A 16,474-nucleotide genomic window follows, 5' to 3' on the forward strand; every position below is an offset into this window, starting at 1 on the left:
AGATTAAGAAATGTTTCACAGGATTTTCTTGCCCCTATTTCTAACCCTACTTTAATCCCACAACCTTCTCATTATATGTTTTTCCTCCGCCTGTTTTTCTGCAGGCTTGCTTAAAAACAAAATGCAATTGGTTATTCATGATACAGCTGTCTCTTCATCTACTGGACAGCTTTAGAAGAAGCACAACCTCTGGACCAATCGTAATATATATACAACTATTTGTAGCAGTTAGTAATTTAGAGAACCCGACCATAGAGCCTTTACCCAAAACAAAACACTGCCACTTTCCTCCATATTTTCTACGAAAGACGTCAGCAACGTTTTTGGCAATGTCGGAACGGTTCGGATACCTGGACATGGCCTGCTTCGAGAAGCGCACTACGTCTCGTTTCATAGTCTCAGCCATGTCTGTTTCAACGATGACAGCCTTTTGATCCAGTGTTTGCCTGGGAACGTTGGCAGAACCGGAACAGAACACGGTGACACGTTGGTCCCCTGCCGCAAGTACTGCGTAATCTAAATTCAACGGTGCTATGTTCCAAGCGAATGCTTTGCCGGTAAGTATATGCCAAGAAGGTCCAAACTTATTTTCCAGAACACGTTTGATTGACGACATGACATCAGCAGAATACTTTTTGTGTTCGATAAATGTTTTAGTTATGATATCAAATACAAATTGTCGTATCGTGTCGCACATGTTGTCCTCGATGATAGTAACTTCTTTATCTTCGTCATCACCGTTTGTTTCTGGCGTTTCGTTTTTCGTTTTGTCTTCAAACTCACAAATCACCTCTAAATCATCTGTGGAAGTGCCAATGGATTGAACCTCTCCTTTCGCCTTTGCTTCCACTATCGACGTAATCTGTGTCGCTTTATCTATCTTTTCAAACGACTCCTGTTTAACCTCTGGTAAAGTGATGTTATTGTCATAAGATGGAATCGTTGGTACACTTACTAATAAAGCTATCGTATTAGCATGTGTAATAACCTGATTCTTAAAAACCAGAATATCAGTAACTTGACCAAATTCAACGAGGTTGCTCGAAAAGGACGTAATGTCTGTAATATTTCTTAAACCAATGTCGATTTGTTCAAGAATAGTAGAAAGATCTTTTACATTGTCGTTTTTCTTCGACCTAATGAACTTCAACTTCCGTTCTCGCTCCTCTTCGATGGTTCTAATACGTTGTATTGCGTTTAAATTTACTCTACTTTCTTCTTCAGAAACGGCACTTTCGATGTCATCTAATAGACTCTCTATTGCCTCAGAAGCTGTTACTAATTCTTTTTTCTTCTGATGAACAGTCGCCAGTGCCTCATCGAGTTCATTTTTAGAAGAACTCACAACATCCCTCACAGAGATGCACTCGTGGTCTCCTTTCAGATGGTTATCGCATAATAAGCAGTCACGGCATATGAGATAACCACACGTCTTGCAAAAGAACCGGATTTCCTCACCAGTATGTCTAGGACACTCTTCTAACAGTGTTCTTGCAACATGCCTTATATCAAACAGGCCGTTCTTTATATCACTGACGCTAAAGATGAAATGACTACGCGTCAATCTGACCTTAGAATGGGCGTGTCTGCAGTCGTCGCAGAAAAAGTCATCGCACTCATTACAGCAGAAGAATGCTTCTTCGCTGTCACAACTCGTGCAAACTATTGGGTTATCGCTTAAAATTGATTTGCTGAAATTAGCAATCTTTCCAGACAACTTCAAGAGAAAATTGTTTGTTTTAAGTTTTCCAGTACCATCCGGGACAGGTGTAGACAGATTACAAATATTACAAATCACCTCATTTGTATCCGTTAATGGCAAGCATTGTTCACAAAAGCTATGAAGACAATTTAAAAGTTTCGGCACGTTATAAACATCTTTACAGAGCTGACACACGATGAGTCGCATATATTCGTCTGAACGTTCGGAAGTCATTTTAAAACTGTTATTACTCAATTTTGAGTGAACTATACTAAATAATCCGACGTTTAAATTTCAATAGTATACATCGATGTGGTGAATCCATTAGCGGTAATTATAAAATCAATAAAAAGCTGTATTAGTCCCATTTATAAAGAATGCTGTAATGTATGAATTGATCAATAAACAACAGATGTTGTTGTGAAGAGCTGTTTTACTATACATATCGTGCGTCGCATATAATGGGACATCGGACTTGTGTCGCATGCGATTTTGTATGGTACGTCAGCGTTGTGTCGCATGCGATTTTATAATGGGACGTCGGACTTGTGTCGCATGCGATTTTGTATGGGACGTCGGACTTGTGTCGCATGCGATTTTGTATGGTACGTCGGCCTTGTGTCGCATGCGATTGTGTATGGTACGTCGGCGTTGTGTCGCATGCGATTTTATAATGGGACGTCGGCCTTGTGTCGCATGCGATTTTATAATGGGACGTCAGCGTTGTGTCGCATGCGATTTTATAATGGGACGTCGGCCTTGTGTCGCATGCGATTTTATAATGGGACGTCGGCCTTGTGTCGCATGCGATTTTATAATGGGACGTCGGCGTTGTGTCGCATGCGATTTTATAATGGGACGTCGGCGTTGTGTCGCATGCGATTTTATAATGGGACGTCGGCCTTGTGTCGCATGCGATTTTATATGGGTACGTCCACATTGCATTCTCATGCGATTTTATATGGCACATCGGTATAACCGTATCATGCGCCTTTAGTAAGGGTTCGAGAACAGAACTATAATGTATTTTCTGTTTGAAAAATATAGATTACCATAATAATCCAATGTACTGAATTTGTTAATCGGTATATAATAAAGATTTATGTTGGTTTTTTTTGTCCGACCTAAAGTGCGTCTTTTACGTTTAAGAAGCCGATGTCGAAGGAATTAACAGACCCGAATCAGGTTGACAGAGCCGACTGCAGTACACAGCGGGCTGGAAAAGGATTGCGTAAAATGCAATAATGAAAGAACGCTACCAATTCACAAAAGCTGCGCTCGCTTTTACTTTTAAGGCCTTTCATTTCATTTATTTATTTGACCAACAAACCATAATATAAAATATACAGAGATGAATTGGTCAGGGACTGCTAAATTAAATAAGATTGCTATAACTAAGAGTCAGCAGTCCTAACTAAAATATATTTATAATAAACAATAATTTAACTTGAATATTTTAAGAACAATTCGTGCACGTAGAAACTAGTTTAGTTTTTGTAGTGAGTCATTGTGTCGTCATGGGTCGAGATCTAATAATCGGCACTATATGCCTACTTTCCGTCGTTCTGAGGTCGGAAATTTCGTTCGTAAGTAATGGAATAAAGAGATAAACGTCTATCTTGACACGTCAACATTGTGTCCCATGCGTTTTATATTGGTAAGTTACGTAACTTGTCTCGTGCGCTTTTCTAGGCACGTCGGCATTGTAGTCTCAAGCGTTTTAATATGCACTTAATCCGCCAATCACGCGCTTTCATTATGGAGCGTCAATTAACGATGTCTCATACGTCTCATAACGACTACAAAATATATTGTATATTTTTTTGTTTGCACATCATTATCTTTTATTAGTACAAATTAGTTATTAGTAACTTTAAAAGAGCATTTGATTGAATGAGGGAAAGAGTGAAATTGAAATTAATTCTCTCTTCCCTGATTAAACAATATAGAATCGAGAAATTAATAACGATAAATCAGTGGTTGCTTTGTTATAGTTTGCATGTAACAAAAAGTAGCAAAAAATAAACGTTTCATTTTACAGGATTTTGTTTCGTCAGAAAAGTTGATTTCGTTAACTATGAAGGAATACACATGCAAAAATTCTTACCGGAGTTAATAATAATGCTACTTATTCTGTTAAAGTTGTAAACAAAGTGGTATTAATAAACAAATCAGTTTTAATGATTTTAGTATTAGGCAGGAAAAACATCTATTGAGGTAAACCAATGTTATTGTCCTTATAGAGAGCATCCACTTGGTCAGCGGTTAAAGATATATCGAAGAGCTTCACTTCATCAATAAGTCCAACAAAGTACTCGCGGGTTAAACCTACGCCTGATTGTCCAATCGTTACCGGATTGTTCCTCACCAAAATGGTTCCACTACAGCAGTCTTCATCACCAACTTGTTTTTCACCATCAAGATAGAACGAAAGTAATTGTCCATCATATGTCATAACAACATGATGCCATGTATTCGTGGCGGCTATAAGATTGATATAATCCCACGCTGTGGAACTATCACTGGTTATGATTCCTCCACCAAGCATTTGTCCAGAAAATTCTCTGCCCATTCGAATCTCCCAGCTGCCTATACTGTAATACCCATTGTTGACAATACCTTGGTAGTCGGTTGTAGTTGTTCGTTGGAACCATGCGCTGACAGAAAACTTCGATCCGAAGTTGAAATTACGAAAGTCTTCTACATCAACTTTAGTGCTTCCGTCGAATTTACCAGCGTTGCCTTTTACTCCGTTATCGTACGACAATCCTCCGGTTATGGCACCATTTCGTTCATTTCCAGAGTAGTCTAGGGAATCCCCGTCAAACGGGTAGTATCCAATCAGGTGTTTGGCCAGTGTGTCTTTCGAATCGTATTTATCGCAGAGTTGTTTTACGGCCCCTTTCAATGGAGGGCATTTTCCGTTAACTTTAGCGGGAATCGAAAACACGTATGCACATTGTGAGTCGTCCGTACCAGAAAGATTGACGTTCAAACTTGTGTCGCATCTCTCTTTACAGGACTGAATCCCGTTGACGATAAGAAGCAGTATGTAGAAACCTACCCACACCTTCATTGTGACTAAATGATGATAGTTTTCATCTCAGAAACAATCGCCGTATTTATAATAAACTTATGTCCTGTTAGATTTCCTTTTTTTTAATACCATAATCCAACATTTTGTATTTTGTTAATCCGTGGTGTTATGTTAAGGTTGTTTGTAAGTGTCCGTCGTCAGGAAAAGGTGTTTCGTAAATCTGAGGTAAAGGCCGGTCAGGCTGCTCAAGGTTTTCCATACATTATTTTACATTGGTATTGTATAACGACGAACAAGAAGTGTTCTTAGTCTTCTTAAAGATTTAGGCCTATGTTGTTTTTATATCCCGACAGGGACAGCGTGGATAGCATTAACCATGGATTAATCCATGGCCTGATTTAGTCGCCGATTTAGTTGAAGTTCGGTTTATGAATTAAAATGACGTCATTTTTAAAGTTTTAGCTCGAACTACGACTGAAGTCCGGTTTAAGAATACGGGCGTTCGTATAATACGGCCCTAATACGGCGTTATAACGCCATAATACGGCGTTATAACGCCCTAATTAGGGCGTTATATTTCTTTGGCGGAAATCAGCCACCGAAAATATAAGATCTTTGGTGCGAATAAAACTTGACATGAGGGCGGTGTGGTAAAATTTGACATGTGATTTGTTAAAAAAACCTAGGCTAGAGTCCGACTTTATGTAGTAGTGGTGCTAGGCTAGGTAGGCCTTGGATCAGGTGCCGTTTTCGGCCACCTCGACTTATATGGACTATACCATTATTATGATAGGGGTGTGGTGTATTATGTTTTATGTAGAGAAGGGTGTCTATTGAATGGGAAGACAATACAATTGTTCTGTTATGTAACCTACAGTACAAACTACAAGGAACAATACAAAACATCAAAAACTAGCAATGCATGTTATTATTAGGTACTGTGTTAGGGAATGCCAAGATTTTGTAACAATATTACTATATAATTAGAAAAAAAAAGAAACAGTAAACCATTTTTTATTTAAATGTCCTTCATTAAACTCTGTTAGACAATAATTAAGTATGTACTGGGATAATTTTAATTGTGGATCTCGGGAATTAAAACACCACTTTATGCTAGACAATTTATTCACTGAAAATGAAAAATTAGGAAAAATCTTTGATTTTTATTGTAAAAAATATTTAATGAAAGCATGGGTTACTAGATCTACAATTTTATCAGCATTACCTCTCTCAACTAATTGATTAATATAGTAAACAAGCTACAGACATCTCTATGAGGATGTATCTGTAAGTTTTATTTATTTATTAGGCCTATCCTGTATTTTTGTTGTTCTGTTTTTATTTTTGTAGTTATATATATTGTACAATTTACGTATTATGTATTTTCATACAGATCTAATTAATTAATTAGTTTACATTTTGTTTTGATGTTATGTATTAGTATTTAGAACTTTGTGGCTTATGTTATTTGTAATTTTGTCTGTAAATTGGATGCACCATTAACTGATAAATGTGTGACACTGATATAAAGGTGATTCCTATGAATAAATAAATAAATAAATGAAAAAATAAATATATATAGCTATATAAGGTATACTTACTTATTATATATAAAAACTAAACTAAACACTACAGTATAATCAAAATTAAAGCATACTAGGCCTATGTTATTCCTATCTGGATTTAAACACTTTCAATTTTAGTACAATCGGATTTGAAATTAGAAAATCTTAAATACTACAATACAATCGGAATTAAAACATGTTAAACTACAATACAACTAAATACTACAGTACAATCAGAATCAAAACATATTAAAAACTACAGTACAATCAGAATCAAAACATATTAAAAACTACAGTACAATCTGAATTAAAACATCGATACTAAATACTACAGTACAATCGATATTAAAATATCCTAATAAATACTACATTACAATCGGTTAAATTACCTACACTCTATAATGTTGTGAAATATGTAAAAGAATGTTGGCAAATGCATTCTAATCGGCCCAATCCTATCATATTTTTATTTGCAAGGGATAAATCCCAACAACATGGATTTGAACCCAAGAACCTGGCATCAGTAGACAAGCACAATTGAAGATTCATTGACAGAAACGAAACGATTGTAGATACAGAAACAAAATGGTAGCAGATTCATTGACGACATATGCCTAATTATATGTATTTTTATTTTACGACGACTCGGCTATAGTTGGACTTAAAACAACGATTATTCTCTGTATCTGAGATTATTCGATTCATACCGATTATGGCAACAATTTTCTTGAACTAAACATAAGTATCTGGCAGTAGTGTTTGACTAAAACTTAAATGAGTGGACATTAGTTAAGAAGTTAAATACAATTAAGGCTGTACTGCTTGAGGAAACTCGGTTCTTTGGGGTAAAGCAGGATATTTGTACTATAGAATGTTTATGTTTTACTAATCAGTGATGTTCTATTTGGGCATATTGTATATTGGGCTAGCAGATGTATTCCATGCTATATTGGAAGACACTAATCATCCTCTTCATGGCGACATTATCAGCTCCGTTTGCATTCGCTATTATAACGTTTTGATGCAAACGTTGTTCAATTAGAACACGTATTTCTACACAGAAACGTTTAAAAACGTGTTTAAAACGTTTTAGAAAAACCAAACCTAAAAACACGCAATGTCAAACGCTGTGTTTTCTGGGAACAAAATGGTAAAGATTCATAATTATAATGTTTATTTGTTTTACTGATTACCTAATAATCAGTATGTGATAGATCTTTTTTTTTTGTCTTGTGTGTGTATCATACTCTGTTATAAATATTTCCTGATTTTTTAAAGATCTTATTAAATGTACTACTGTCATCTACTACTGTGTTATCGTTAGGTAAATTATATTTTTTATTTGTAACTGGAATAAACTCTTTCTTTATATACTTTCTGTATCTATAAATCCGTAACAATTATTCAATATCCACCTTAGGGAAACCACCTAATATATTAGGGAAGGATACCTAAAAATTATATAGAAATAAAGAGCCATAATAATATACTGTTTTAACTTGAAAACTGAAATTAATTCTGCAGCATGCAGGGCGTAGTTGTTTTCCCTTTGTTGCTGAAACATAATGCACTAAACAAAAGAACAAAAGCAGCAGTATTTTAACACATTAGCATCACTCAATTAATAAATGGGACACCCCTATTTCCCCATCTTTTTATAATGGTATAGCCCATACAAGTCAAGGTGGCCGAAAACGGCACCTGATCCGATCAAGGTTTAGAAGCAGAAATTAGACCTAACTAAAATGCGCTTAGGTTAACTACTAGCCTTAAACTAAAGTTAAGCTAGGCATAGGCCTACTACAAGTACAATAAATAGGCCTAGAGCTTCCACGAGCCAGCTGTCGATCATGATATCTGGACGATTCGGCCCACTTTGGAGCAAATCGTTCCCCTACCAGCTTACAGTACCGAACCTGTGTATGTAGGCCTAGTAGGACCGGTGTGTGCCATATATCAAGGCTAGAAATATTCATGATTAAATTATTAATAGGGGCCTTTTACTTTTTTAGAGAATGAGTGTAAACAATAATAAAAACACCCAGCACCATGACCTGCAGGATCATGAGGTTTCAAGAAAACAAAGAGAGGTGAGTTTCCCTGACCAACTAGTTCGCTGACCAACTAACTAGTTAAGTAATAGGCTATTAATTTCATGCATCAACAATTCAGTTTATTTATTATTTTAGTTGTTAAAAATGAAACCATTGTTTAGTTCAATACAGAGGTACGCATCCAGCACTAAAATCAAGTAGTAATGGAGTATTTTTGCATCTTAGAGAGAAACGATAGGCTGGTGGCCAGTGGGCCGTCTACTGCCGGCCTTGGACAGGATCCATGAAAAGCTTTAGATTTCTAGAGTAATCTAGGTCATTTCAATCAGTTTATGGACACATACTGAAAATGAAACACAAACAACAAGGAAACAAAGCGGACCACTGCAATCTGTTATATTACCTTGTTTTTTTTCATATTAAAACTAGGAAGAAGAAGAAGAAGAAGAGAGTTCCCAAACTGTCTCAAAATCGGTAAGTGGAGTTGTGAGGTTGAAATTGAACTGATCCAAATAACTGGAGACTTTGATGTTTCAGCCCTTAGCAAAATGTTTGTAAATATTTTATTTAATATTAAATGAAGGAGGTTTAAGATAGTTAATGCGTTCATGTTTGAATTGTGTAAAATTTCACAATAAAAGATGGGATCAGTGTATATCTTCTACTTCGTTCTACAGAAACTAATCCAAGCCCTAATGTTTAGTTTGATATGAAGTAAATTTATTATGATGACAGTTTTTGCAATTTATAGAAGAAATATCTTAAAAAAGAAGAAAATCACAAGCAGTACCTCTTTCGAAAACAGGCTGTGCGTGCTGAGAAAAGAAAAGCTAGAAGAGAACGGTTACGGCAGTTAAGGCAAACTGAAGGTAGGTGAGTTAAATAGCAGTGTTTGTTGTTGCTGCAGAGATGTTGAAAGTTGCTGCAGAGATGTTGATAGTTGCTGCAGAGATGTTGAAAGTTGCTGCAGAGATGTTGATAGTTGCTGCAGTGACGTTAGTAGTTTTGTCAGTGTTTATACAGTAGTTGAAATAATGTTGGTGCATTGTAGCTGGGGTGGTAGTGCTGTGCAAATGTGTTATTGCCATATTTTCATAGATCTTTATATTTGTTAATAGGCCAAGAATCAGTTCAGAGATTATCAAAGCAGGAAGAGTTGCAACAAAAGAGAAAAAAATTGAAAGATGCTTTGGTTGGTGGACAGAGAGTCTGCATTGACCTTAGCATGTCAAGTGTAATGAGTTCAAAGGTAAGCAAACATTAAGATCATTTGAAACCTAAACTCAGATATGAATAAAATATGTTAGTTTCAATTGTTTCTAAATTGTGCTTGTAAATATTGAATTTTTTAATAATTCTTATTATGAGAGAAGATCATTTTCAGTATACTGTACTCTATTTATATTTTAATGGAAGAAGAATGTTTATTTGATCCAATAGAAACAAATATCAGTAATACTGAGAATAATACTAAGAATGGATCAGGAAGACTCCCATTAGGGCCAAACAATTGCCACAAACACGGGAAGTCACACCCTGTCATTAAAGTCTTTTATAACATAAATATTAACAAAAAAGAAGAAAAATTTCATGTAGAATAATTTGGCAATGATGCAATCATTTCAAGAAAATAGCATGCACCCAAACAAGAAGATTTTAATTGTTACAAATATAACAGTTATAAATAATAAATAGTTTATTATAATACACAAAGAGATATTCTACTTGTAAGCACTAACTCAATTATTGAGGATATCTTGGCCAAGGATTTTTCTTTAACATATAATTTTTAAGTGAAATTTTTATTTTTGGTTCCGATCTTCTTTTGAATTGTGAAAATGCTTTATTGTTTTATTATGTACAACAATTTCTTGTTAATTCTGGAAGATTTTATTGATGTTTCTGTTAGTTTTTTGTTTTAAAATGTTGTATTTGTTAATCTGAGGCGCCTTGAAGCTAAGGTGGTTCCATCTTGTAAGGCGCCTCTGTGTAATAAAAAAAAAAAAAATAGTTCTTTATATAAGCATGTTTTCACATAAAGTATCAAAACCTGGTATTATTTGTCAAAACCATATCTAATACATTTCTTTGCAAATTCATGTATATTATGTTGTATTCTGAAAACATAGATTAAAATTCAATATTTAATTTTTTTTTGGAATAGGAAATCGGTAAACTAGCACAGCAGGTTGGCCGGGTATATGGTGCAAATAAGAAAGCAGGAAAACCTGTGCATTTAATGCTAGCAAACTTAGCACCTGATAGTGATATTCATAAAGCCTGTGTCCAAAAAAATGAAGGATTTAACAATTACTTGGTAAGTACATACGTATAGCATTTGGATATCTATAATGATATCAAGCTTCACTTAAGTGAAACCTTTAATTTTTTCTTGATTTAAGGGAAACACTTAAGATTTAAGGGAAATGTCTAACTTAAGTGTGATTGGTGAATATGGCATAATGGTTGGGATATATGCAGACCAAGCAGAAGGTTCCGAGTTCGAATCTTTTGGGCAGCTTTCTCTCACTCTCAGATTTCCCATTTATTATCCTTTCAAAGTATATATAATATAGAATATATAAAACTATATATAATTTGTGGTAAATTTAACGCAGATCATGAAAGCGACAGTGCTCGATACAAAATGTAGAGCCAAATATAAATAAATGATAAAGACGCTAGTAAATTACCAACTGAACATTTTATTGCACTACAGGCTGTTTCATGAGTATGAACTCAATCTTCAGGTGCTTGGCTCTGAATGATAGTCACAAGTGAATACAAAAAGCTATAATGAAGTTATAAGGCAAACTGTTTATGTGAACAATAGTATGCTAATTAGCAAATGTACAACATATATAAAACTATATATAAGTATCTCTTCGGAGATCCCGCCTCGTGAATAAAAATACTGAAAGATGAGGGCGTATCAATTTGATCTCTGTTGCGCGTGCGTACAACTGAGGACTAGTGCTGTTCCGCCGTACCACGCCGAGAATGTTAAAGAGTCGTTATCCAATCGAGTTCGAACAATACCATGAAAGCCCCAGTGGTCTAATGGTTAGGACATCTGCATATCAAGCAGGCGGTCCGAGTTCGAGTCTCGGTTGGGGCGACTTTTTCTCATTCTCACAGATTTCCTCATCTTTATCGTTTCAAATTAATTAATTAAATTTCAGTATATCACCGGGCGGTTTAGAATTAATGTTCTTTGCCTCTTGTGTTTATATATAAAACTATATATATATTTTTATGGTGGAGGCTTAGATGGCCGGAAATGGTACTGTACTTGCGCACGTAAAATTCATGAATTAAATGACAACCCTAGTTGGCTGGAAATTACACTACCATAGGGCCCTATCTTATCAATCAGAAAAATGATCATACTTTTTCTGCCGGTAAACACACCTGACTATAGCTATGGACAACATTTTTTTTGTTCAATGCGGAATCCCCGATAAAGAGAAAGCCCCGAAGCCAGTGTACTTCTGGCATTGTAATAAATTCCCGTAATTATAATCAATTAATAGAACTTATATTAATTGTATATACTTACCTTGTATTATTAACTCTTTAATGTAGACAGGGGAGTTTGCTGTAAAAAGAGATTCCATGTTTGAATCTTGGTTGGGGCAGCTTCTTTTCATGTTTATCCATTTAAATATATAATATAAAATCTAGAAAACTATATATGACATCATTTTTATGGTTTGTATATGTAAAGATTTTAATGTAATATTTTTGTGTTTTTATTTTGTAGATTGAAAGAAGTGACAAATCACTATTAGAGATGTTTTCAGTGGAGGAAGTTGTTTACCTCAGTCCAGATTCTGACAAAGGTACACTAATATTGAGAGTAAATATGATGGGAATGATGAGGGAAGAGATGTTGATGTTGATAGTGCCAAAAAGGATGATAATTTGTATGCTCCATTCATAATTTGAAAGTATAATAATGAAACGTCGTTCTTGTTTAGCACCTGCTGTAATGCACAAAGCTAAGTGCTTCACATTATTACCCCGGTTTTTGATCAAATACATCTGGAAACATACTCCCATAATGTTGCAACCAGTAATCATCGCAGTTGTATTTGTATCCACGTATCCATTTATATAATTGGCCGTATTTTCTGCATCCGTTTGAATAAACATGTTTGAACTACACAGGCCATGTAAAAGACATAATATAACGCAATACTGTAATGATATTCTAACGTAAATGGTTGCCATTTTTAGATAACAGGGTGTAGGCCTACTATTGAAACTGTATCGTAGGCCTAGATAACATCATCAGGTCAATGATTAAACTATTTGTCATATGATTGTACCTGGTTATAAATAGTTCTTTGTTCAATAATTCATTAATTTGGTCACAATAACAATATACAAGAAAAGAAGCAATACACAAAAGTAAAACACTTCAATAAAATTAAACACTAATTATGCTAACATGTAATAATTATTTCAATACTTATCTAACGTAAGTGCCTTGCCTAAGGATACAAGAAATGCTACGAGCATTGGATTCAAACCTACAATCTTACGATCAGTAGTCCAACGTCCAACATTCTGCGCCACATGCCCTTAGAATAACAAGATATAGGCTTTTAATAGTATAAATTTGTACCTCCATGGATCTCATAACTGTACCAGAAGAATCCCACATTTTTCGAGATTTACATTAATGGTCTGATTACAGTAAAAATCATATTTATTTTATCTTTTACTTCTCACAGTTCTAGATACTCTTGATGAAAGTAAAGTGTATGTGATTGGTGGATTGGTTGATGAGAATCCAATCAAACAACATACATTGAATAATGCAAAACAATGTAACCTAGCAACAGCACGACTACCAATAGATGAGTACATGCAGCGGCTCCCTAATAGTTCACATAACAAAATATTAGCTGTCAATCAAGGTAAGGGAAAGCCTATAATATCTTTATTAGGAAAGTAATCAGGAGTACTATAGATAAGAATATAATTTTAATTTCAAATTTTTTAAATGCAGTCAACTCTAACATTTTTGGAAAGTTTTGTATTTCAAGTGTAATATTCTCCTTTTGAGTTTTTGCTTTATTTGAGTCCGGTTTTGAGAGAGCTTTATTATTTTTTTATTCAGTAACATGAATTATCAATTTTGATTTCCAGTATTTGAAATTCTTCTTAATGTTTACAATGGCGATAGCTGGAGCGAAGCGTTGGTAGCTGGTGTTCCGCAGAGAAAAGGGTTTGTTCCAAAATGTAAACCTGATGGTTGAATGGGACACATTTATTTGCTGAATAGTTTTTTAAATATACATGCATAAAGTGCCTTTCACACCTGTTTCGCCATGGTTCCGGAAAATCGAATCAAACGTCAATTTTCGTTTTCATGCGGCTACGCACATAATGATTGCCGTATAGCTGCATGAAAAATGAAAATGTTGACGTTCGCTTTGAATTGCCGGCACCGAACTGGAACCGTGCTGGAACAGGTGTGAAAGACCCTTAAAATGAGATATTGAGTTTATAATGTGTGTGATCATCACAGTTTTAAAACCAGATATGTAATAAATTGAATATAACTTTAAAGCATTATAGTGTCTTTTTAAGGTTTTTTTCCCAGTTGATCACATACATCCAACTATGTGTTGAAGTAGTGTATACTGAAAATAAATTCAATCGCAAAACTTAATACATTCAGAGGTCTGACAGTTTTAGACGGAATCTAGAATGTGAAAGAAAAGTTTTATACCCTTTTCACACCTGCAAAAAGTAGGTTTGCATAGTGTGAAGACAATTTTTCCGAAAGTGTATTGCCCTAGTATTAAACTGACCAATCATAGTAAGCATCAAATAGTAAGCAAATATGCTTTTTTTGGAGATCAAACCTGGTTACAACTTGTTACAAGTTGTAACAATTTATGCAGATGTGAAAAGGGTATTGCCCTTCAAAATGATTGTGAATTACTAAATTTTAAAAAAAACAAAAATAAACACCTAAAACAATGTAATTTAGGTTTTGTTTATTTCATTGCATGTTTGATATATAAGAAAGACTGAATACATACTGTATTTATGAGATTATTTGGAAACTTTCTTGTAAAAAAATAACATTCAGTAAAATGCATAGACTATTTTAAATCGTGTTCTGCAAAAAGAACTTCTCATGTATCATAATTATAGTAATAATTACTGGTTTGTTTTCTTAATCAAATCACCCATCACCAGATTATAAAATAATTCTATATTTTAAAAGTGCTTTCTCAAAATTCCTGCTAAAAACTTTACTGTTTTTAGTCTTAGAAGCTGAGATAGTTGATACAGTATGTGTGCCTATAATATACAAGCACTACTGTAATAAATGCATAAATTAATCTATGATTAAATTATTAAAGATGTATTGTCCCTTGAAACACAAAAAATGAAGGTCAAAATATTCTAAGTTTAAATTGGCCATATCAAAGTAATATTAAACTTATTCACTTTAAGTCGAAAATTCGATCCAAAAACAACACGTTTACGTAATTAACAGGTAAATTAATTTGATTACATTTCGTCTGGAAAATCGTCCCGAGCGAAAGTAAACAAAGATTTCAAACCATGAGTATGCATTATGCATGATGCTAATTAGGATTGTTTACAACTCGTCACAGTTGAGAAGGTGTTTTCACACAGATCGCAAGAAAGTTTTATGATTATGCATACAGAGTAGCCAAACAAGCATGTTGCATTATGAGATATGTTTTGATTGAAAACTTTGACTGGAAGTCAAAAACGTCTGTATTTCAGTTAAATGATTTTTTTTTTCTGATTGATTTTTGGTGAAAGTTAAAAACTATTATGATACTTCAAAATGACCCCCTTTTTTTCGAAATCTTTTATTTTTTATTTTTTTGGAATTAGTCAAAGGGACAATACATCTTTAACATTTTAATCAATTTAATATAAATTATAATACAGTACATTCAAAATTTACCATTTATAAAAATGTACCAGACTAACAAAAATCAAACTAAGTATACCAATTATTGTTATATTATTGTAATGAAATATTCAAATATGCATATAGGGTTTTAACTAATAAAGCTTGGGTCCCACTAGAACGCAATCTATCGACGCAAAGTGCTGTATTGCGTAATCACAAGTTGGAACCGACGACGCAACATTGCTGCAAGCATCGTATGTTTGATTTTTACGCAGACGAGGGCAAACACAATTATTGGAAGGGCATTTTCTTACGTTGCGTAGGTTGCGTTACGTTGCATATGTAGTGGGAACCAAGCTTTATTATTCATGAAACTAATTATCAGCCATATTCCCTTGATGCACATTGGTGCATTAGTTAGTTGGCAAGAATGTTTAGTAAATAAACAATTTTGAGTTAGGACTTAAAGGTACCCTGTAACGTTCTTGAAATAAAATCAAAACTTACAATGACAAAGAGAACACACACACACATCTGTAGCAATATTAAACAACGTAACATAAATTGCAATACCCCCTTCCTCATTAAATATAAATGTCCCTAAATTTATAACAAAAAAATTAAGAATTTAAAGAATTTCAATTTATAAATATTTACAAGCATTAAATTTGAATGATTGAATCTAATAAAACTATCTAATAAAAAAAAATACAAAGAAAAAAGTCCCTTTAAGTCGCCGGGGATTGGCCAGTCAGAAAAAATAAAGCATTTTACAAAGCTAACAGAAATGCGATATAGTGTACAAAATAAAATGCCTAGATGAATTTGAATCAAAGCAGATACAAACATACATAACAATATATTCATACAATTATTTTCATTTTTAACTTATTCTTTCAAATATTAAAAAATGTTCTAAACAGAATACAACCTTTTATGGCATTTTCTTATGCAGCATAATTATACAGATCTGATAGGTAAGGTTGATTTTTTGGAGGTAGAGGTGTTTTCAACTATTTCCAGAGTAGGTCCCAGTTCTAGGATGGTTTTGTCCGTGTTTACCACATACACTCCTAAAATAGATTGCATAAATGCAACTACTTCATACAAACTTCCTAAGTTTTGTCCATTTAAACATTTGCATTTTCAATGCGCACAATGAAATATCATGACGTAATTACTTCCTAGGGTGTCGCTCGA

General features: G+C 34.2%; 3 protein-coding genes across 4 annotated transcripts; 1 reads left to right on the forward strand and 2 right to left on the reverse strand.

Annotated features, from left to right (window-relative positions):
• Window positions 1–54: 54 nt before the first annotated feature.
• LOC144847348 (E3 ubiquitin-protein ligase TRIM33-like) lies at window positions 55–1,918 on the reverse strand. Its single transcript, XM_078703648.1, has one exon. The coding sequence runs from the start codon at window positions 1,907–1,909 to the stop codon at window positions 155–157; it is 1,755 nt and encodes a 584-aa protein (XP_078559774.1). The 5' UTR covers window positions 1,910–1,918; the 3' UTR covers window positions 55–154.
• A 1,816-nt stretch (window positions 1,919–3,734) lies between these two features.
• Window positions 3,735–4,790, reverse strand: LOC144851421 (uncharacterized). The gene has a single exon (XM_078708914.1). The coding sequence runs from the start codon at window positions 4,776–4,778 to the stop codon at window positions 3,912–3,914; it is 867 nt and encodes a 288-aa protein (XP_078565040.1). The 5' UTR covers window positions 4,779–4,790; the 3' UTR covers window positions 3,735–3,911.
• A 652-nt stretch (window positions 4,791–5,442) lies between these two features.
• On the forward strand, window positions 5,443–14,365 carry LOC144847497 (tRNA methyltransferase 10 homolog B-like). 2 transcript variants are annotated; one of them, XM_078703904.1, is made up of 9 exons: window positions 5,443–5,464; window positions 8,317–8,398; window positions 8,798–8,832; window positions 9,110–9,227; window positions 9,477–9,607; window positions 10,523–10,675; window positions 12,122–12,200; window positions 13,098–13,283; window positions 13,516–14,363. In XM_078703904.1, exons 2-9 carry the CDS (start codon window positions 8,320–8,322, stop codon window positions 13,623–13,625), a joined length of 891 nt encoding a protein of 296 aa, XP_078560030.1. In that variant the 5' UTR covers window positions 5,443–5,464; window positions 8,317–8,319; the 3' UTR covers window positions 13,626–14,363. The 2 variants fall into 2 exon arrangements, with proteins under 2 accessions (XP_078560030.1, XP_078560022.1); XM_078703896.1 differs by lacking the exon at window positions 5,443–5,464 and adding an exon at window positions 8,045–8,059 and having other exon boundaries at window positions 8,317–8,394; window positions 8,788–8,832; window positions 13,516–14,365.
• Window positions 14,366–16,474: the final 2,109 nt, after the last annotated feature.

This window comes from Antedon bifida, chromosome 1 (genome assembly GCF_963402885.1).
Source record: "Antedon bifida chromosome 1, ecAntBifi1.1, whole genome shotgun sequence".
NCBI classification, from domain to species: Eukaryota; Metazoa; Echinodermata; class Crinoidea; order Comatulida; family Antedonidae; genus Antedon; species Antedon bifida.